Source organism: Solanum lycopersicum, chromosome 5 (genome assembly GCF_036512215.1).
Source record: "Solanum lycopersicum chromosome 5, SLM_r2.1".
NCBI lineage: Eukaryota > Viridiplantae > Streptophyta > Magnoliopsida > Solanales > Solanaceae > Solanum > Solanum lycopersicum.
In genome coordinates this window covers 5,638,684-5,660,474 of record NC_090804.1, presented here as the reverse complement: position 1 = coordinate 5,660,474, position 21,791 = coordinate 5,638,684, and the positions used below count along the sequence as shown (strand labels likewise).

The 21,791-nt window shown below is 32.2% G+C and overlaps 4 protein-coding genes across 7 annotated transcripts in view; 3 read left to right on the top strand and 1 right to left on the bottom strand.

The window, feature by feature from the left end:
• The window catches only part of LOC543938 (UDP-glucose:protein transglucosylase-like protein SlUPTG1), a 93,321-nt gene that overhangs the window by 55,973 nt on the left and 15,557 nt on the right, over positions 1-21,791 (top strand). The gene's annotated exons all lie outside the window — the stretch shown is intronic.
• LOC101261710 (uncharacterized) lies at positions 433-3,919 on the top strand. The gene is made up of 5 exons (XM_004239410.5): positions 433-685; positions 2,417-2,481; positions 2,566-2,741; positions 3,275-3,383; positions 3,484-3,919. Exons 1-5 carry the CDS (start codon positions 433-435, stop codon positions 3,784-3,786), a joined length of 906 nt encoding a protein of 301 aa, XP_004239458.2. The 3' UTR covers positions 3,787-3,919.
• Positions 12,547-16,489, top strand: LOC101264118 (probable 6-phosphogluconolactonase 1). Of its 4 annotated transcripts, none has more exons than XM_004238988.5 (4): positions 12,547-12,787; positions 13,848-14,054; positions 14,146-14,281; positions 15,640-16,489. In XM_004238988.5, the coding sequence occupies exons 2-4, from the start codon at positions 13,882-13,884 to the stop codon at positions 16,129-16,131; spliced, it is 801 nt and encodes a 266-aa protein (XP_004239036.2). In that variant the 5' UTR covers positions 12,547-12,787; positions 13,848-13,881; the 3' UTR covers positions 16,132-16,489. The 4 variants fall into 4 exon arrangements, with proteins under 4 accessions (XP_004239036.2, XP_010320853.2, XP_069153943.1 ...); XM_010322551.4 differs by having other exon boundaries at positions 12,578-12,907; XM_069297842.1 differs by having other exon boundaries at positions 12,589-12,654.
• Positions 17,032-21,693, bottom strand: LOC101263810 (fructokinase-like 2, chloroplastic). Its single transcript, XM_004238987.5, has 5 exons — positions 21,436-21,693; positions 19,935-20,497; positions 19,193-19,827; positions 18,455-18,926; positions 17,032-17,544 (listed from the first exon to the last, which is right to left on the bottom strand). Exons 1-5 carry the CDS (start codon positions 21,474-21,476, stop codon positions 17,318-17,320), a joined length of 1,938 nt encoding a protein of 645 aa, XP_004239035.2. The 5' UTR covers positions 21,477-21,693; the 3' UTR covers positions 17,032-17,317.

Below are 21,791 nucleotides of genomic sequence, written 5' to 3'. Positions count from 1 at the left end.
CCTCCTATTTATATGACTAAATCATTTAAATATTGCTTCTCTCATTGTAGATAAAACAAAATATACTATGCCCTCCGTCCCATTTTACGTGACACTTTTTGCTTTTCGATATTCAAATAAATCTATCTTTGACCATAAGTTTTTCATAAATCCTTTTAACATTTTGAACTATCAATTATTGTGATTTATAGTACTCTTTATGTAGTTTACAAATATATAAATTTCATTTAAAAAAAATTAAGAATTTTATACGTAAATATCTGATCAAATTTAAACAATTTAACTCTTGAAAAACGAAAAGTATCACGTAAAATGTGACATACGGAGTATATATTTTGAAAATTTAGCAAGTCATATAAATAGGAGACAAAAGGGCAAGTGAAAGACAATTAGTACCCAGCCATAACAAAGCCCACAGCTCAGAAGAAGAAGATGATGATAAGTAGGCTTAGTAGCAAATTCAACTTTTTCTTGCGAAACCCATTTTTCCCTACACCTCTCTATCACCATAACCATCGTTTTCTTACAATTCTACAACAAAAACAAGCTCTACACCATCTTCCTAATGGTTTACAAAATGGTCCTTTTTTCAAGAATCACATTTCAGTTTTACCTCTTCGGTGTTTGAGCATCAATTCTTCTGAAGAAATCATCCCAGAGAGAAATGGAAACGACCCACTTCACTGTATGCTCTGTTTGTTTCGTTTTATTTTGTCTTTCTGTTGAATTGCATAGTAGGTGTTTGATGTTTTGTTTGTGTGGTGCTTTTAAATTGCATTAGCTCTTTTCTTTTTATGATTAGTTGAGCCTTACGTGTTATTTCAATGTAAATGGTTTACAAAATGGCCTTGCTTTCATGAATCACATTTCTCTTATTAGGTGTTTGATGTTTTGTTTGTGTAGTACTTTAAATTGTAGCAGCTCAAATTTTTATGCTGAGGTGATCCTTCTGTGTAATTTCTATGTAGATACAATGATTAAGATATAGTATACAAATATATATAGCCCGAGCCAGCCTTAGTAGTGCTTGAATTTTGATTTCAAGAAAACCAAGTTATGACTTACCCATATGAAAGCTAATATCTTTCCTTGGTAGGGTATTTGAAAAAGATGCATCTATTTTGTTAGGCTTATGTTGTTATGTTTTCTTTAGTACCAGTGGTGTCCAAGCCTGTCTGCGGGCATCTCGACTATGTTTCTTTTTTCGTGTGGGATAAGGCACAAGTACCTCCTAGACTATAATCGAAATCCCAGAGACACACCTTAACTAAATAAGGTCCTATTACCCCTGAACCTAATTTTTTTTGTAATTTTGTTAACCTTTTGTCTTATGTGGCACACTCTGTGACTCCACGCTATTGAGACGCGTAGGAGATATTTGGATTCACTTAACCTAAAAGGTGTATAAAATTACGAAAAAATGGGTTCAGGGGTAATAAGATCTTAGTTTAGTTAAGGTATGTCGTTGGGATTTCGGTCATAGCCTAGGGGATACTTGTACCTTTTCCCTTTTTTGTTTTTGTTGATTTTCTTACTAGATGTTTGATGTTTTGTTTCTGCGGTGCTTTAAACTCTGTTTGCTCATTTTTTATGCTTAGATGAGTTTTGGGTATTATTTTATTTTAGAAACAATGATGAAGATATCGTATATTATTATATGTATGCCAAGTTAGCCTTACTTGTGCTTGAATTTTGTTTTCAAGAAAACTAAGTTTTGACTTAGCCATATGACAGTTAATATCATTCCATGATAGGGGTTTTTAAAAATGCATTATGGGTAACTCTAACCAACAAGGCTAGTTGAGCTTGTATAGTTTTGCCTTTGGCTAGGATTTGAACTTGAAACCTCATGGTTCTCTCACACTTGTACTAGGCCACACCCTTAGTCTTGTATTGTTATTTGGTGAAGCAACAAATAAAAATGTTGAAGACTGAGGTTGGCCAATGGTTGAGCCAGATATTTATATTAGGAGATGCAAGAAAAACACTAAAATGTGACGGCTAGGATTTGAACTTGTGATTTAAAGCTACTTTTGAACCCCATTATTGCAGTAGAATTTTCCTTTACATTGAAATATTCGCCCTAATTATGCGGGTATAATTTTTCGACAAAGGAGATTAAATTGAACCCTGTTCCCTCTACCTAGCTCTAGCATTGAGGCTAGCAATATTGGTAAAGTACTCCACCACCAACTGGTAGATTGTCCATTGGGTTTGACTTGTGGTGAAGTTAATTGGGAACATTATTGATCCTCCCTGATGGAAGAAAAAGAGTTGGAAATGTTCATTTACTCTGAGAATTATAAGAGCGCTCTCTCTTTTACATGTTCCACATTCTCATTGAATTAAATTTAGTGATTTTTTTTTATCAATTTATATTCTGTTAAAGAGTCACACTATGTCTTTATGTTTGAAGATGAAACAATTGAGGACGTAGAACCAATAGATTTATGGGAAGAAGAAGAGGAAGTTGAGCCTGAGGTACATGAACTTTTGGAGTGTTAGTAACATTTTTTGTGGATGTATATATTTGTTCAATTTGATTTTAGCAGTTCAAACATTCAGATTGGCGATGGAGGAGATGGAGGAGGAATAGTTTTCCAAAGTTGCTCTTGGGGTGAGCAGGCATTATCAATTGCTCGTGATGTGCTGCTACCATTTGGTGATGACATGGAGCTCTATTCATTTAAAACTAGTCCTCATGGGTACATCTATGTCAGATTAGACAAACTTCCAAATAAGTAAGTTGTTGATTGCAACACTGGCTTCCTGTTTACATGAAAAACAATTTCTACATCTCTTTCTCTTTCATAAAATGATATAGAGTATGTTGTGCCTGAAATCTCTTGTTCCGACCGGTCCTTAAATCTTTAAATAACTAATTCCAGTGGAAGAACAAAGATGCCAATAAGTGAGAGTAGTGTAATATAGTAGTATTATTTGTGAAAGCTAGTCAACATTTTGAATGTTCCAAAATTGAATTTGTATTATATAACTTGTGATGGATGAATAACTGGACTAGACCTCTTAACTAAAGGAATTTATAGGTCATGTATATAGTCAGCTATACTTAGATATGTAAACATTTGCCATACCAGGACTTTTCCTCTGTCCTTCTTTTCCTCTTTTAACCATGATTTCTGGTCAAGTTAAACAATCTCATGAACTGAAGTTGGAGTTCAGATCTTGTTAGTAATTTTCACTTGGTTCTGGTTATTGCGTTCTTTTGATATCCTGTTTACTGTGAAGTAGCGTGACATATTCTTTACATTAGTTTTGGCTGTCCAAGTATGGATGAAATGGAAGAATTTAGCCGCCAATACAAGAAAAGGTTAGACGAAGCTGGTGCACTAGGGAAAATTCCCGAGGACCTGGCCATTGAGGTAACTGTAGAAACAATGTTGTATTCTCACTGTTGTTATAAAGGCAGAAATGATTTTTAATTGTTTGAAGCAAACACTCTCCATTTCCTGTGATGTTAAGGTATCGTCTCCTGGTGCTGAGCGGCTAATAAAAGTACCAGACGACTTATCCCGCTTCAAGGATAGGCCTATGAGAGTTAGCTATATAGAAGAAATGAACTCTAGAAAGGTTGAAAAGAATGGAATATTCTTCATGGAATCAATCGATGCAGAATCAGGAAGCTGTGTGTGGAAGTTGGCGGATGTGAAGGAGAATAGAGATCCAGCATCCAAAGGAAGGCCGCTAAGCCGTAAACAGAAAGATTGGAGGTTAAAATTGCCTTATGCAATGGTTAAGAAGGTAATTTTGTACCTCAACTACTGATTTCTGTCTCATAGTTGTAGGACTCAAGGTACTGATGTATAGACCTCTGTTGTTACTTTATACACACTTAAAAAAGATGTTGACATAAATTTTTTGTGATATTGAAGCTTCTAAAGAATTATTTTGTCACAAATTTTTAAATGTGTCAATCTCAAATAAGTTTTGAGGTTAGCTATATTAGAATGGCACTACATTGCACTAAGCTCTCGTTATGTGTGGAATTTGATGGAAACAATCACTCTACCTACATAAGACTCGAGGTAAGGTCTGTGTAGAACAAGTTATTTTGTTCCCAATCTTTCAAATGAAAATAGACCTTCCTTTCACTACTGACCACTCCTTTAGTCCTTTATTAGCTACCCAACCCTATCACTCAAATTTAAAGAGAAAAAAACAAAAAATAAAGTTATCTCAATCCTTCTTAGGATAGTCCTTTTTATTTTCTAGCAGGGCGTATCGACTAATCTGAATTCATTCTCCTATCTTTGTTTTCAAGAAAAAGTTACATATATATATCGTTTGATAAGCTAATTTACTAATATGATCGTAAGTGTATATCTCATGTATAAGTGTGTATGGTATGTGCTTATGTTGTATATATGTTTCGGAAAAGGGCTAAAAATACTCCTCATTCACCTATTGAATTAAAAATACCCTTCCATCCATCTTTTTGGTCCACAATTACCCTTAAAACTAATACTTGTATTTTTATTATTATTATTATTATTAATTATTATGTGGCATCTTTTTATGGGATATATTTAAATTTCAACCCATCACTTTTTTTCTACCCATTTGACCCATATCCACATTCTTAGACCCAAACTCAATCAAAAAAATTTATCAAAAATAACAAATTTCATCATCTCTTCTCTTCCCCTTGAATTTAATAACCTATTTTTTCCCCTCTTTTCTTATTAAACAATTTCAAAATAAAATTAATGATTGAATCAATTAGTATTTGAATTTGAAATTGATATATTGGTATTTGAATTTGGTCATATCAAATAGAACTAAAAAGCTCTTCTTGATTGCATTCGAATTTGGTCTTTCTTGTTTCTTCCTTTTGGTTCACACCATGTGAAAAGATTCAGTTTTTAAGGGGAAGTTGCACTAGATAAAGGTAATTTGACTTGGGTCTTGTTTCTTTCTTCCTTTTGGTTCACAACCTTTTCAAAAGATTCAATTTTGATGGTGGAGTTGCACTAAAATAGTTGTTCTTGATTGTGTTTTCATGATGACATTGAGGAAACTTGAATCGGGTCTTCTTATTTCTTCCTTTTGGTTACACCCTTTTCAAAGATTCAATTACTCGTAGTGGAGTTACACTAAAAAGAAAAACTCTATTTGATTGTATTTTAATGGTGGCATTGGCCAAATTCTAACACAATCAAGAAGAACTTTTTAGTTCTAATTGGTATTAAATTCGCTAGTTCTTGGTTGATTATTGATATGAATATATGTATTATTTTAATTATCATTGATTGAGGTTGTATATGGTGATGAGGAGGATATGTTATTAGGTTTGAATGGTAGAGAAGAGATGTTCAAATATTTTAATTTTGATGAATTTTTAATTTGATTTGGGTAAAAAAAAATGTGGATATGGGTCAATGGGTAGAAATTTTTTGGTGAGTTGGAATTTTAAATTTATCCAATAGGGAGATGCCACATAATAATTATTAATAATAATAATTAAAAGATAAAAGGTTGTTAGTTTTAAGGGTAATTATGGATCAAAAAGGTGGATGAAGGGATAGGTGAATGAGGGTATTTTTAAACCTTTTCGAAAAGTCCAGGGGTATTTTTGACCCTTTTCCCTATATGTTTTATAAACTGGTTGACCAAAGTGTTTGCGTCGTAATTATTCAATATTAAATACTCGAACTCAATGATTAAGAATGAAGTTATATTACTAAATTATTCATGTGCTAACAATTACGAAAAATTGAAAAAATTGCATATTATTGTAAATCAGCTCCTAAATGCCAAAATATATCGTAAAATATAGTGAGATTGTACATGCTATTTCCTCAACTACCTACAGAGGGTTCCGTAAAAGCTTGCAAAAATATCAACCATAAGTCACATTACTAAAATTGTCATATGGGCTAACACCATTTTTAGAATTCATTTGGGCATTAAAGGACCAATTTACGTGAAGTAGATGATTTTCACAGTTTTTTCGTGTATGTTAGTCAACGAATATTTTGGTTATATGGCTTCTGAACGAATTCTTTGTGAAACCATTATGGAACCTCCATAGGGATTTGAGGAGCAGTAAGTATATTCACCATTTTTAAAGTTCATTTTGGACATTTAGGGGCCAATTTACAAGAATTAGGTAATCTTTTCACTTTTTTTGTGTGTGTTAGCCTTGAATATTTTGGTGAAGTTACTTTCGATACATTATTTGAGAAACCATTATGAAACCTCTGTTGGGAGTTGGGAGAGCGTTACGTACTGTCCCATCATTTTAGAGACCATTCTAGGTATTTTGGGGCCAATTTACAAGTATTAGGCAATATTTTCTCAACTTTCATATGTGTTATCCCTTGGATATTTTTGTAAAATGGCTTCTGGATAATTTATTTGTGAAACCATTACGTAACCCTCCGTATGAAGTTGGAGGAACATTACATACAATCTCACAATTTTTAGAGTTCATTTTGGACATTTAGGGACCAATTACATAAATTAGGTGATTTTCATAATTTTTTGTGTGCGTTAGGCCATAACTATTTTGGTGATATGACGTTTGAAAGATTTTATTGAGAAATCATTACGGGATCCTCTACAGGGAGATGGGGTAAAAGTATGTACTACCCATTTTTAGAATCCATTTTGGGCATTTAGGGGCCAAATGGGTGATTTTATAAGTTCTTCGTGTGTGTTAACCCATGACTATTTTTGTGATATGACTTCTAAACAAATTCTTTACGAAATCATTACGTAACGCTTCGTAGGAAATCGGGTGAGCAGTATGTACAGTCTCACCATTGATATAGCTTTTGAATGATTTTTTAGAAAACTTTTTAAGGAACCTTCGTAAGGAGTTAGGGAAACAGTACGTGAAGCTCCACCATTTTACAAGATCTAAGCGATTTTTTTTAGTTTTTTTTTTCTCATTTGTGATAGCCCATAAATATTTTGATGATATGATTTTTGATCAATTTTTTTAAAAAATACTTTACAAAAACCTTCCGTAATTAATTAGAAGCGCGATACGTACAACCTCACAATATTATATTATATACACAGGGTAGACAAATAAACTTGGATGGACCACATAAATTTGACTGTTGAGCCGTATATTATCCAAAATATCTCAAAAATGCTCAACCACCAGTACCTATCATTTCTTTGGACATTAGTTCTTTATTTATTATTTTTTATTTATCAATATAAGTTGTTATGAAATAATTAAGTTAATAAGATATTTTGAATTTAAATATTCAAAAAATAGTTGTATTATTAGTATTGCTCTGAGAAATTAACTTTACAATGCACCAAGCAAATTTAGTTAAGTTTTCATGTAAATATTGAATATCAGATAATTTTTTTTAAAAAAAAATCACAATAATTTTGTATTTAAAATGAATAAAAAGATTGTGACATATCCTAATTAAGATAAATACATCAAAATGTGAAGTTTGATTGAATATGTTAAAAATAGAAAAACAAATCAAGCATATATTGAATTAAGGGTGTCATGGAATGATGATGTTTCCTCTACTCTTAATATATATAACGAATTTTCAAGTTGAGTCTTTGGAATAAAAAAAAACTCATGATAAAGAATATTTTTTAGTTATAAATTCACATGTAATGAATCTGAATTTGCCCGGTTAATATTTCCAAATATTAATACCAATAACAAATAAAAAAAGTCGCTCATTGACTAGGAGGTTTTTTTTACCAGGGACTATCGACAAAACTATTTCTTGAAATTTAATGAGTGATCTCAATTTCAAATTCAATTTTATAAAAATAAAAAATTTACGAAAATAAATCTGAATTAATCCGACTAATAAAACTTTGGATTCTCAATAGTTTCATAAATGAAATGAAAGGACATTTATGGATTAGGTTGGATAAGATCTAAAAGAAGACAGGCATATTTGCCTAAGTTAAAAGGAAAAAAAAAATACTAACTATAAGGGCCTTTTATGGACCCCTACAATTGATTGAGTTGCCAAATTCAAGTTCAAAAATAACTATATGTAGGGCTTATCCATTATAAAATCAACCAATAACTTTTTATCTAATTTTATATTTAAAGTATTTACTTAATATGTATAAGTAATTGATAAAAAAAATTAAAAAGCAGAAATAATTATAGATCTATATTCTATAAATTTTAAATCGTATATTCATTCATCCCTAAATAGAAGTAATGACTTATTAGGATTTTAATTTTTGTAAGAGTAGATATTGAAAATTTGTGAAAATATTAAAAACTTGTTCAGTTTTAGATTTTTAGTTGAGATTCTACAAGATGTATTTTATTTTCGTTAGAATTCTTAGCGGCTACTCTAACCTAAAATCCTAGTTTATGCATATATAAAGAGTATAATATTTCTTGAAAAGATATTTAAATATTTCAAAAATTCATTGAATATTTATATAGATGTCAAAGAATCATTTTAGTTCGAGAAATACCCCTCGATTCATAAATAAATTCTATGAGAGAAGGAATCATGGATAAATTATATGAGAGAAGAACCAAGAGAAAAACAAAATTGTACTCACAGTATAATCAATAAAATATTCATGTTTCTTCAAATTTTATTTGTATGATTAATTAATTTTCATTTTTAATGCCAAATTACTTATATTTATTTATATCAAAAAGTTAATGATAAAATTTGCCATATCTTGATTATATTTAATTATTTTTTTGCAACTTGGTTCAAACTACCACTATCAATGGTTCTTTTTTTTCAAACTATTCTCATTGTCTTACTTGAGATTTCATCATCCTTATCAGTAGTCAAATTATATTTTGGATTCAACATATCATCTTCTTGAAAGATTATTAGTTAAAAAAAAATTAAAAAAATAATATATAAAAAAAAAGACAGAGAAAATATATATTTCTAACTGATTTATCATATTTAAAATTTTCAAATAAATATATTTCAATCCTTTTTAATGCCAAATACATGTTAACCATCAACTAATGTTTTTTTCTTCTTCTTTTCATTAACTAATAAATAAATGGAAAGTGATATCTAAAGTTGTAGTAATTTAAATATGGACCACTAGAAAATTTCCAAAATAATATTAATTAGGTTATTCTCACTCCTAGTAATTGATGGTTCAAAATCAATTGAGCAAAAGGTTGACATTAAAGAAGGAACATAAAATTTCTTCACAATGATGTCATAGTAGAAAACTTGTAAATGGAGCAACTAAAGGGGAAAAAAAAATTTTAGAAAAAAATATTCCTATAATTATAGGGTTTCATAGTTTGTTGATAGATATTTAATATGAAATTAATAGATAATGATGATGAGGTGTATGGTATAAGTTCAATTATTTTCTTGTCAATGTTTAGAATCAAATAGGAAACATATCACAAGCCTAAAGATTTGTTCATGTCTCATGTTTTGTTTTCCAAATGAAGTAAACCATCCAAAGGCCCCATCCAACCAAAAATTAAAAATAAAAAATCTATATAATTGATAATGTTAGATTCTTAAAATTGAAAATTTAATCAGATTGCAATGAAATGATTGAGATTCTTTTATTCGTAATTAAAAAATTCAAATTCATATGTTGAAGAGCCATTTCCAAAATGAACCTGATAATGTACGAAGTTAAAAATTTAAACTAAAATATACTAAGTCCGATCGAACTCATATGTTTAACTTCTAGCTCCACCCTCAAGTGGGGATTGAGGTCATCCTATATCAAAGATGTACTTTGAACCATCAGTTTCAACATCATTTTATGTTACTTAGGTGTAAAGTTTTAATTTAATCCTTTCTTTTTCATTTTCTATCTTATTAAATTTAGAAAAAATTAGTAAATGAATGATCAACGACAATCATAACATACTTTGTGTAGTTTTATAAGTTAAATTTAAAGAGAATAAGACGTATACAAATCATACTTTATATTTGTAGAATACATATAAATTATTTTTAATAAACCCTCAATAATTTTCGATGATCAAAGTAAAAAAATAATGAGGGGAAAAAAAGATTCTCCATATGGGGTAGGAAGTGTTAATTTGTAATATTGTGGGGTTTCTAATTAGTTGAGAAAAAACTTTATACTATCTTCCTATTGTTGTTTGAAGAAAAAAAATGATTGCTTGTAGATTCCAAAAACCTTTTTGATAATGTGTTCATTATTTCTCACTCTTATTTTTTTTTTCTTGAAATTTTAGCATGGGCCCATAAGATAGTGTCACACATGCTGAAAAATGATAGAAAATTATTAATAAAATAAGTTCAGGAAAGTAATAGGACTTTAATATAGTATAAGTGTGTCTATAAAATTTCGGACACAGGTTGAGGAGATATTTATACATTATCCCAATTTCTTTAATATTAAAGCATAAGAAAAAAGATTTGACATGAAATTTGGTTCTAAAGAAAATTGAATAATTCAAGAGAAAAAAAAAACAAAGTGAATTCTTACATAATCCCAATGAAGGTAAATACTTTGTAGTAGTTATATCAAATTGATAATACCATTATGGTTAACTATAGTTAATAAATTTGCATTCTCAATCTTATTTTAATAAATTAATCATGGTAAAGTTGTATTAATTTGATGTTGACATATATACATTTTTTATATTATTTTCTCTATTACTAATAATTTATATGACACGTTTTTTTGTTAGTTTATATTAAAAAGAATTTTAAATTCTTTTTTTACCTTGAATGAAATGATTTGTTATCTGTCCACACAAATATTAAAATTTTATTTCAGACTATAATTTCAAAAGTCTTTTTTTTTTTAATTTTTAAAATTTATATTAAATCAAACAATGCCATATAAATTAAGACGAGAGAAATATATTCAAAACCCCGTTATAGAAAAGCATGTTAATTATCTATAAAGGTACATGATTGGTTTAATATACATTATTTAATGATTCATTTAGTTGTATTTACATTGATCTTTGACTAAACTAGAGTTAATCTTTTTTATAAAACTATGAGTTAATCTTTTTGATAAAACTATGCTTATCAAAGTAGTTACATTTATATATATATATATATATATATATATATATATATATATATATATATATATATATATTAAAAAATTATAACACAATCTTTCATTAATTTAGATTGAGAAAAAAACTTTTTTTTAAGTGGAGGAATTAAATCTATCCAAACTACAGATCATAACCTGTCTTCTGTTCTATCCAATCATTTTTGTATATACGAAGTTTACTAGTTTGGCTAATTTAAATTTTCATGTTTTATATAAATAATCGAAAATGTAAAAATTCATAATAATTTTGCTCAAGATCAACATTTTATGCTCAAACACTAGTTTGTGTTGGAAAAATCCATCAAATATGTATGCGTTAAATATAAATTTTTTTATATAATCAGTATTGGAATTCATCGTTCTAAAGAAAGAAAGATATGATTCTATCTCACAATATACTTTAATGATACGCGCTGTCACTCAATTATCCTATTTTTTTAATTAAAATTAGCAATATGATAATCTGTATTATCATCCAACTTCTTAAGTAATCAAGCATTACATGTGAGATTTAATTAATTTTATGAACTAATTGGGACCACAAATATTTAATGAAGAGAAAGTACAATATATACAGATGGCTTAATATAGTAAAAAGAGACAAATAGCTGGTTTTAGGGAGACAGCCAATTGGATTTGATTTTTATTTTAAATTTATTTATTTTTATAAATTAAAAGAAGATAAAGTTAAATTAAGATGGAGAGATTAGAGATAATTAAAAAGGAAAGATAAGGTTAATTAAGATGAGAAATAAAATTAAAATAATATATAAAGAATCCCACCAACTAAGATTTTTTTTTTAAAACAAAATAAAATTTGAATCATACACTTGTCAAATTAATAATTGGACAAGTGTTACCTATCAAGAATTAATTTTTTTCTCTCCCACAAAAGGATAATGACAAAATAATTTTTTTCTTCAAAAATTAAAATAGTTATGCAATATTTTTTTTATTTGCTATAATCATCTTTATATTTAATATTCCTAATATTTTATATAAGATTCACTAAAAAAAAAAGTCATTTACATTCACCTAAATATAATTATGTTCATAGATTTATATATATATATATATAAGTTATGATCAAATAAATAAAAATGTCAGATCATATAAAAAGCGTTTAAATCTAAATTAATTGAGCAACAAAAGATAAAGATAAGAAATTAAGAGAAGAGAGCAAGGATGTTAATAATGTTTCATTTAACTTGAGATTAATTACTTAATTAATTACCTAAGAATTTATTTAACTGCAGAAGATCTAGGAAAACTTTTTGTTTTACTTAAGAATTTTATTTTTTTTCTGACACAAGTTTTACATTAGATGTTTTTTTTTCTTGTATTTAATTTTTTTTAAAAAAGTAGGTAAGGAACATGATTCATCTTTTTCTCTCTCATTTTATCCATTGAAACAAAAAAATAATTAGACTTTTGTACATTTTTGTCACCATCATGTGGTATCCCACAAGGTAAAGTTTTATCTTTTTTTGTATATTAAAATTTGATTAATTTAAATTTGTACAATAAATTCAAAATTAAAACTTTTTATATATTTAGCATAGCAAAATTCATGTTGTATTCAGTAAAAAAAGATGTTTCAAGATTAGTTTTTTATTTTTATTGTATGTATGTATGTGTGTGTATGTGTTGTCTTTATATATGTTGTAGAAATTGCTGATACACATCTTCTCTTCTTCACACCTCTTCAATTTTTTTCCCCTTTCTTTGCCTAAAACACATCATTTTCTTTTTTTTCTTTGTAAGAACCCCTCTTTCTCTGCTTCTTTATATTTGTATATATTGTATGTTAATGATAATCCAAGATTGTATTTTTTTCTTCTTTTGGGGTTCTAGTTTTGACATTCTTGGTGATTACTTGGTGGGTTTTTTGAAACTCTAGTTTGTTAATGGAAGAGGATGATGATTTTTGTGATTTGGGGTTTTGTGTTTAGTGTTGTTTGTTTGAGCTTCTTTTTCTTTTCATGTGCATGTTCTTGATTTGGTGATATGGTGGTTTGATCTTGTTGTTGATCAAGTTTAGTTCTTTTTGTCTCTTTTTCCCCCTTTTGATGTTTGTGTAAGTGATCATGCATTGAAGAATCTTAGTAGCTAGTTGGTTGACTGTCTGAACCCTCGATTTTTTACTTTGTAATTCTCTTCCCTTGCCCCAATATAAATGAAGTAGTGATCATGCACTAGTCTGTTTGATTTCTGAACCTTGAATTATGAGTTTGAATTGGTTAGTTTCATGTGTTCTTGATTTTTGAGTTTCTAATTTCAGAATTTGACTGCTGGTTTTGCTTGTTCTTTCTTTTTGGTGTGTGTGTGTGTGGAGGGGGGGGGGGGGGGGGGGGGGGGTTGTTTGCCAATGTTAAAGATCAGTTTTTTTTTGTTGACTATGTGTGTTCAAGGAGTTCATGTAGTGCAGTTGTTGCTGAATTCTCATTTTTGTTGTAGTTACTGTTCCTTTATTATTATTTTTCCTCATAATGCTTTGTCATGCTATCTATAGTATTTTGACATGATTTTCGATATGCTTTGATATGTTTTTCCTTGAGTCGAGGGTCTAAACAACCTCTCTACCTACCTCCTAAGGTAGGGTTAAAGTCTGCAATACATTCTACATAGTTTGTTGTTGTTGTTGTTGTTGTTTAACCAAAAGGAAAGCAATGATTTTGCCCCTTAACTTTTCTTCAGATTGTGCAATTGTAAAATATGGTGTTTTAATTCATGCTAAATGAGCATTGTGGAATTGTTAAGACTACTTTTTCTTTTCTCAGTTGTAGTTGACTTGTTACTTTGTTTTATGATTTGTGCAGTAGAGCAGTGTTATTTAACATCCTCTAAATAAGGATGGCTCTTTCTGGGGCTAATAAAGATGGAAGAGAGGTGAGGATTTATGAGTATTTGGACGAACTGAACACCGATTTGGCAGATTATATCGCAGAATTATCAGAGGCTTCTGTGAAGGAGAGGGGGGTATTTGCTATTGCTTTATCTGGTGGCTCCCTCATCAGCTTGATGGGGTATGTAAGTGTGTTGTATTTTCCTGTTCAAATGTTTTTGTTTCCCTTCTCTATGAGGTAGTCAATTGGTTTGAAAATCCATGGAAAGCAGAAAACTGTGTGAAGCTCCTTATAGCAAAACTGTTGATTGGGCTAAGTGGTATATATTTTGGGTGGACGAACGTGTGGTGGCGAAAAATCATGCTGACAGTAATTACAAGCTTGCCAAGGATGGACTTTTGTCCAAGGTAGATAATTTTACATTGATCTTCTTGCATACTGTTGATCTACCCCTCGTTTTTATAATTTCACATGTCGTATTTATGTTAATGCACTAATAATATTATTATTGATACAAATCTTAGTTATAACAATGGCTCTCCGTATTTTGCGTTGTGATCCTTGATGACATGCACTTCTGTCGAGTATTCTCTAAAATAGACCTCTAATGAGGTGTTCCTCTTTTCGGTTTATTCAGTTTATCATAAAGATACTATCTTTCAGCTGTATAATACAGAATTGTACAACGTCAAGGTGGAAGAATTAGATACTTTCCTCTCTGTATTGGTGCATCTCAAATAAGAAGGGAGGCATCCAGGCTGTCGTAGTCAGAACTTTTGTCTAATCCTCATGCTAAAGACCAGTCAAATGTACTTGTTGATATTATTTTTAATGTATATTTCTTGTGTTTATCCAATATAGAAGGGAGGATGTTCTTTCTTCCTTGCGCTCTCTGAGCTGTAGTGTCTGGTCTTTAGGGGCTGGATGTGGTAGATAACCGCGTTCAGTAAAATTCTCGATAGTCTTATGGGTTTTTCTTGGTGCTCTTTTTTCTTCGGAGGCAAGATAATATAGAGGTTCATTAAATTACTATGTATATAATGTTTTGATGCTTAGAGGCAGTGACATCAATGGATTTACGGTGTAAGTGCTTTTATTTGGAGATCTGTAGCTATTTCCATTGAACTAAGCTCATCGATCAACTGAGAATGCATATAAAGCTGGATTTACAGTGAACATGTCATACAAGATAATTTTATGATGGCTTCAGTTCCTTACAATGTTCAATTGTAGTCGCACACTATGGGTTCTCTGGATCCCAAAGTGGCTGAAATACTAACTCGAGGTCATTCTAAGATCATCTACCTGGCTGCTGGCCTGAAGTGATTGATTTAAAACTTCGCGGCAGTACAAGCAACGCTTCTCTTCAGTTTTATTTGCTTCAAGCTTACTGATGTTAAGTGCATCTGTCATGCTGTCATGGCTTATAGGTTTACTTTGATGTAAACTTGCTGACTCTGGAAAATTATTTTACTTGAAACCTCACCATTGTTTTATTGTGTTGCTTCTATATTTATCGAAACCTTACACGATGATTGTTTAAGTTTTTTGAGATCATATCACTTGTAATGCAAATGCTAGTTAGCTCGGTTTCAGAGTTATGACATCTTCCGTTTTTTCAATCATTTCCCTATAAATCTTTATAACCAACTTATTAAACAAAACGAAATCTTGGTATTCTAATGTTGATCTTTTGGTACTGATATTGATCTCCAAAGTTGTCTTCTCTTGCATTTCTCATCTATATTGTGTTTTTATGTTTCAGGTGCCTATTGTTCCAAGCCATGTACATTCCATTAACGACACGGTCTCAGCAGAGAAAGCTGCTGAAGACTATGAGTTTGTTATTCGACAGCTTGTGAGAACTCGTGTAATCAGCGTTTCTGACATCAGTGACTGCCCCAAGTTTGACCTCATCCTTCTGGGAATGGGACCAGATGGACATGTTGCGTCTCTTTTCCCTAATCACTCCATACTTGATGAGAAAGAAGAGTGGGTAACGTTTCTCACCGACTCACCCAAACCCCCTCCAGAGAGGATTACTTTCACTTTTCCCGTTATCAACTCCGCGTCCAATGTAGCTATAGTTGTGACTGGAAGCAGCAAAGCAGAGGCCGTTCATTCGGCAATTGATGAAGTTGGACCTGACTGCCCGACGTTGCCTGCAAAAATGGTCCAGCCAACTAAAGGGAATTTGGTTTGGTTTCTGGACAAGGCAGCTGCCTCGAAACTTGACGGGGCAAAATTTTCCGAGTAGGGCCAGGCTTTCAAAAATGTATGATGGTGTATGTAGCAAAGGCATATGCAACTTAGTTTATTCTCATCTTTCATCAAGTCTTTTTCTTTTGATCTTCCCCTCTTTTTCTTCAAATTTTTGACACCCTTTTCTTGTTTGAGAAGAAAATGTGGAACTTTTTGTTCTGTTGGAATAGGTAATCTTCCACCTGCAGTCCTCTCTTCTGAGGTGGGGTTTGAGAAGTGTGTTTGTTGGGGAAGATGGCAATAAAATTGGATCCTTTACTATAATCTCCTTTTTGAACTTGCTAGTTTCTTTGTAAACTCTAGCAATTTACATTGTGTACAACAAGTTGAATTAAACATGTTTATTGCTGCAAGATTTATGTGTCACACCAGCATCGATGTCCACGAGACACGTGATGGGAAGTGTTTAGTTACAAGTTGAGATCAAGTTGAGGTGTTACAGTGTACACTCTCGAAGTTGGAGTGTTTATTTATGTATACAAAATGGAGTTCCAATATAAGTGAATATTAAGACCTCTGCAACCTGTTTTCATCTTTATTCAACAAGAATCAATTCTTTAGAGAAACTGAGTTTATGAGAATTCTTCAAACCTTGATTGTGGTGGGGGTGATAAAAGCTCATTCACTTTTTATCCGAAATCTCGAATTAGAACTTTGAAAATGGAGTCATCCTTGACAGGGAGCGCGCTAGAATCCCCCCCCCCCCCAAAAAAAACTCCACCCCACCACACTCCCCATAGTGGCCTACCTCAGGCGTGAATTCGGATTAGTCAGTCTAGTGGGCTCCAGACACCATAGGGTCACAAAAAGGGCTCAATCTCTAACAAGTGCATTCAGGAATAACAAAAAGGTGATGACATGATATTGGTCAATGGTATACAACAAATGCAATGCATTTTATGCTGGTAAATGATCTAAATTTCTCCAATATGTCAAAAAATAGTCAAATATTACATTAAGAAAGCCTAGGGAATAAGGAATTAGAGATGTGTTTCCCTCTGTATGATTTCTCCGATATCACGATGTTCCAAAACTCAAAAAAGATCGTGTAAGAGAGCAGTTACAGCTACAATCACAGTGATGCCAGAAAGAATCATATTTCCAACAACTTTCCAAGGGAGACAGAGCATCTAGCATTTCATGGCAACACAAGCATAATGGGCTACAAGGCATACAAACCATCAACTTACAGGAACTAGTGTTCTGTATTCCCTCTCTGTTACTGACCTTATGCCATGGTCGTCTGGGACCACGTCATCTTCCATACCTTCTTTAGGTGGATACCCTAATCTCCTCGCCTGTAGCCATTGATCTACTACACCACAGCTAATAGCATACTTCAAAGTTCGTTCCAAGTAACCTTTATCGGTCATAAGATGAGGCTGAACTGTCAGCATTCTAATGATACCTGAACAAAATTTTTAACAAAAATTAAGTTGCGAAGACCTTATAGCACAAGCAAAGAAAATGATTTGTTCTTCACAAGAAACAAACCAAGCTAATAGGTGGAGATACAGTAAAACCGAATATAAGATGCTAAAGTAGATGTCTGGCATGATAAGCAGCAGGTTCTTATTAAGGACCAAGAGAGATTGAAATCCCGAGTCCTACACTTGCAAGGAAAATTGGATACAGCATATAAGTATATGAAAATATATGCCATACGTCTTGTATTTTCTTTTTAATAAGTGAACGGGGTTCAACAAAAAGTCTTCATGAAGGTCACCAATGCAATGCACACATTATTTGGTCCAAACTACGGCTGAATTTGTCTATTGGTTTCCCATGACAATTCATCTCTCAATTTCACTAGATGTAATCACATAGACACTATTTAGAAAATGAAAACTTTCCAGTCATTCTCCCGTCACAATTTGGACAATATTCATTTCATTACAATGGAAATACACACATTGTGTCTACTGCAAGAAGATCTCAGTGGTATATATATCTTTTTTAAGTAACAACTTTTTTTTGAAACGAGGATACTTTTTGTAAGCAATTGAGCAGTGATAATGAGAATCTAAATGAACAACTAAAGATATCCATTGGCCTGCAAAAACCTGGATGGAAAACATCACCTGTCCAGATGTGACATAGTTCATTCAATGTTAAGTCGTTACCTTACTGCTATCTATTGATCCAAAGTTGAGTAAATATATATCAGAATACATGGCAAAGAGATGTCAAGTTACCAATTGGTATAAATATTGCAGGTATCAGTCAAAAGCCGTAAATGCATCACATAGTAGACTGCGACGTCTCAAATGAGCAAGCTTTTGAAGGAAAAAATTATACAGAAGGTGGTCATTCTTTACCTGCAATAATGCCATCTCCAGATGCAGACATATCAGAAGTATAAGGGCTAAGAGGCACATCTTCCAACCCTAGAACAGAACCATTATGCTCCTTGGTGTAGTAATGAATCTTAGAAGTCCCATTAGTCACGAACAAAATCTTTAAATTTTCATGCCAAAGTGGAGCAATAACTTCTGGTGGATAGTGAGTGAACTTAGACCTGTCATTATCCTTGGTGTCAAACTTCTCGGAGGGTTCTATTCCACAGAGAAACTCTAACTCTTGTTTCGTGACCTCTATGATATCTGCAAGATTCCATGCTTTTTGTATGAACATTTTGGCTTTTTCACCTGATTCCCATAGTGGAGATGGAAGGTTGAGATCATAAAAGACAACTCCTCCGAGCTTCTTCGAAATCTTTGTTGCCCGTAATGTGGTTAATCTCATATTTGGGTCAAGCAACGAAAATGTATTGAAGTAAAACATTTTTGCCTGTGTGACATATTAGAACAAAAGGAAACAACTTAGTACTAACAGAACATACAAAATGAATTCAAAAACAAAAAGAAAAAGTAACATGTAACTTATTTTATGATCCCATTAAGATTATGCAATATTAAGAATTATGTCAAGAATGACTTCCATGCTTGTAAATTCCAACAAAGAAGCCTATCGGAAAACTTTCACACCCAAAAGGAAAACTAGAATATTAATCTTCTCACATTTCCAAATAAAACTAGGTTTTTTCAAATTCTCACCTCCTTAAGTACATCTATATTGATCTCAGACTTCAATAAAGAATCCTCAGCACATGCTTTGGTGGTAGTCATCCTCAAGCCCCCTCTCTTACCTATCTTCATATGTGTAATGGCAGTTGCTCTTTTACTGTCAAGGCGAACTGATCGTGTTTGAACTTTGTTGATGTTCATAAAATATACCAAGGACTGACCAAAATCGTCATCACCAAGTTTCCCCATGAAGGCAACTTTACCTCCCAAACTCGCAAGAGCCACAGCAACATTACTTGAACATCCCCCTGGAGCCCTGATAAACTTTTCAGGATCCCACATTACATCCTTCATTCTTTCATGCCATTCATGGTCTACAAGTCTATTGGATGGCCTCCCTGAAGGAACGAATGCATGCTGTGCTGCACCAAAGCAACATACAAGGGGTGGCCATCCATACGTGAAGCTAATATCCTCTCCAACATCTATATCGAAGTCCAGTTCTTCCTCATTATCGGCATCAACATTTGCAACATGTAGCTCTTCTTCAATATCACTAAGTTCTGACTGGCTACCTTCATCCTCTAAATTTCTAACCTTCTTCCTCCTCCCCCTTGTGGCCTTTTGCGTTGGTTCTTTCTCCAAGCTACTAGAGCTAGAAGCAGCTGCAAAATTATGCAGATTTGCGATTCAAACTTCTTAAACTTACCAAATATAAAAGAGAGCACAAGTGCTCCATGATGAGGAAGATAAATTTATAAATTGGTTGTACCTTTCTTTGCAGTTCGTTTTCTTTTTTCTACAGGCTCTTCACTTGACCTTGAAGTTGGTGAGCCTTCCTCATCTGTCACATTGCCCTCCACACCTAACATGGAATCCTCAAATGAGCTCTCCTTTATCTCTTTTTTCTTCCGGGTTCTTCGGGTTTTCTTGGGCTTCCCACTTGATTCTGGCTCTGTTACAGCGTCTTCATCAGTGACATTACCCTCCACATCGGATATGGAATCACCAATCGAACTCTCCACTGTGTCTTTTTTCTTTCGGGTTCGTCTCTGGGTTTTTTTGGGTTCTTCAATTGACCCTGAAGTATTTTCCGCTTCCTCATCATTTGAAGACTCAACTACTTTCTTTCGCCTAGACAAAACTGGAGCTTGTTTTGATGTCCTGCCGGTCTTTTTCCCAGCACCAACCACCTCTGTCTCCGATAATTCCTCAGGTATACCCTCTGTAGTTCCTCCTTTTGAAACTGCCATTAGAACCCATTTATTTTTAAGTTTAAGATCTTGAAGTTGCATTACTTTCAAATTTGGGTAAAAGTTCCAATGCAGATGCTGCCTGCATATCAGAGAAAGATGGAATCTTAGTATTATCCTCTTCCTGTTTGAAGCATATTTTAGTTTCAGCAGTAGTTATCCTTCAAATTTACTCCATGTTTGAGGTCAGAAAATCTAAGATGCATAAAGAAGAGCAGAGACATTGAATCTCCGTTTGACGTTCATATTACAATCAAGACAAACACCCTCTCTGCATACTGACTGATTATAAAATTAAAAATTACTCGAAAGCCACTGATTTTGTTCGGTATTCCATACGTTAATGGTTGTTCTCCACAATAAATGAAACTTTGACGAAAAACTAATTGATTGCCTTTCTTTCAGTTATTCTTTTCCTCCTTCCTAGTCTATTAATAACAAAATGGATGAACTCTAACAATGCACTAATAAAAAGGGCTACCCCGCGCACTCGGCTAGTTCCTTAAAGTTGCCAAAAGAGCAACTCTAGCAGTGAAGCCAACACTTCCCTCTGTGCACTAATCAAAAGCATATAGAACAAAAACAACTACTACTACTACTCAATTCCAAACAAGTTGAAGTCGGTACATGAATAACCATGTTACTCCATTTAAATCACCTCAAACCAAAATTATGCAAACATAAATAATAGTCATGCCCTTCCCAAACCGCGCATAGTGGAAGCTTAGTGCATCCGGCTATGCTTTATAAAAAATGGAAGAAATTCGACTTGCCCTCAAACTAATGGATTAGTATATGAAAACATGGACACAGAAATTCAACTTCACTTCCAAATTTTACCACAAAAGAATATTATCCACACACAAGATAGTTGCAAAGGTGACACCTTTAGAAGTTCTGTACTAATTCTCTGTTTCTTGTATCATTTTTTTTACATGTAACCAAATGCACTAAACAATAAATGAAAGAAGCATATGAGAAAGACAAAAAAAAAACTTAAAAGAATTGAGTAAAAAGAACCTGGAGAGTGTAGAAAAAAAGCTGAAAGACAAAGCAGCCATAGTAAAAAGAACTTAAAGATTCAATCTTTACAACCCTGAAGACCCAATAATGGGTACTGGGGTTTTACACCTTCAAGGTCACTGTGAAGTAGTAAAGAGAAATTGGATGAGGAGAGGGGTTTTGGAATTTGGGTTTTTGAGTATTTTTTTTTCTTTTTTTAATTTAATTTCATTATTTCTAAATAACTATTTTTAATATACCTAAAGATATTTTTTATGACTAGAATGTCCCTAGTGTGTATTATAATTTAACAAACTGCCACTAGGTATGTTTTAGGCTTTGCTTTTCTATTAGTAAAATATAATCTGCTCAAC

Coding starts and splice junctions, on each gene's coding strand:
- LOC101261710 (XM_004239410.5), top strand. CDS start 433: ATGATGATAAGTAGGCTTAGTAGCAAATTCAACTTTTTCTTGCGAAAC. Junction 686..2,416: donor TGGAAACGACCCACTTCACT/GTATGCTCTGTT, acceptor TTATGTTTGAAG/ATGAAACAATTGAGGACGTA. Junction 3,384..3,483: donor CCGAGGACCTGGCCATTGAG/GTAACTGTAGAA, acceptor TGTGATGTTAAG/GTATCGTCTCCTGGTGCTGA.
- LOC101264118 (XM_004238988.5), top strand. CDS start 13,882: ATGGCTCTTTCTGGGGCTAATAAAGATGGAAGAGAGGTGAGGATTTAT. Junction 14,055..14,145: donor TCCCTCATCAGCTTGATGGG/GTATGTAAGTGT, acceptor CATGGAAAGCAG/AAAACTGTGTGAAGCTCCTT. Junction 14,282..15,639: donor AGGATGGACTTTTGTCCAAG/GTAGATAATTTT, acceptor TTTATGTTTCAG/GTGCCTATTGTTCCAAGCCA.
- LOC101263810 (XM_004238987.5), bottom strand. CDS start 21,476: ATGGCTGCTTTGTCTTTCAGCTTTTTTTCTACACTCTCCAG. Junction 20,498..21,435: donor TTTTTTTCTACACTCTCCAG/GTTCTTTTTACT, acceptor TCTGATATGCAG/GCAGCATCTGCATTGGAACT. Junction 18,927..19,192: donor ATATAGATGTACTTAAGGAG/GTGAGAATTTGA, acceptor TATGTCACACAG/GCAAAAATGTTTTACTTCAA.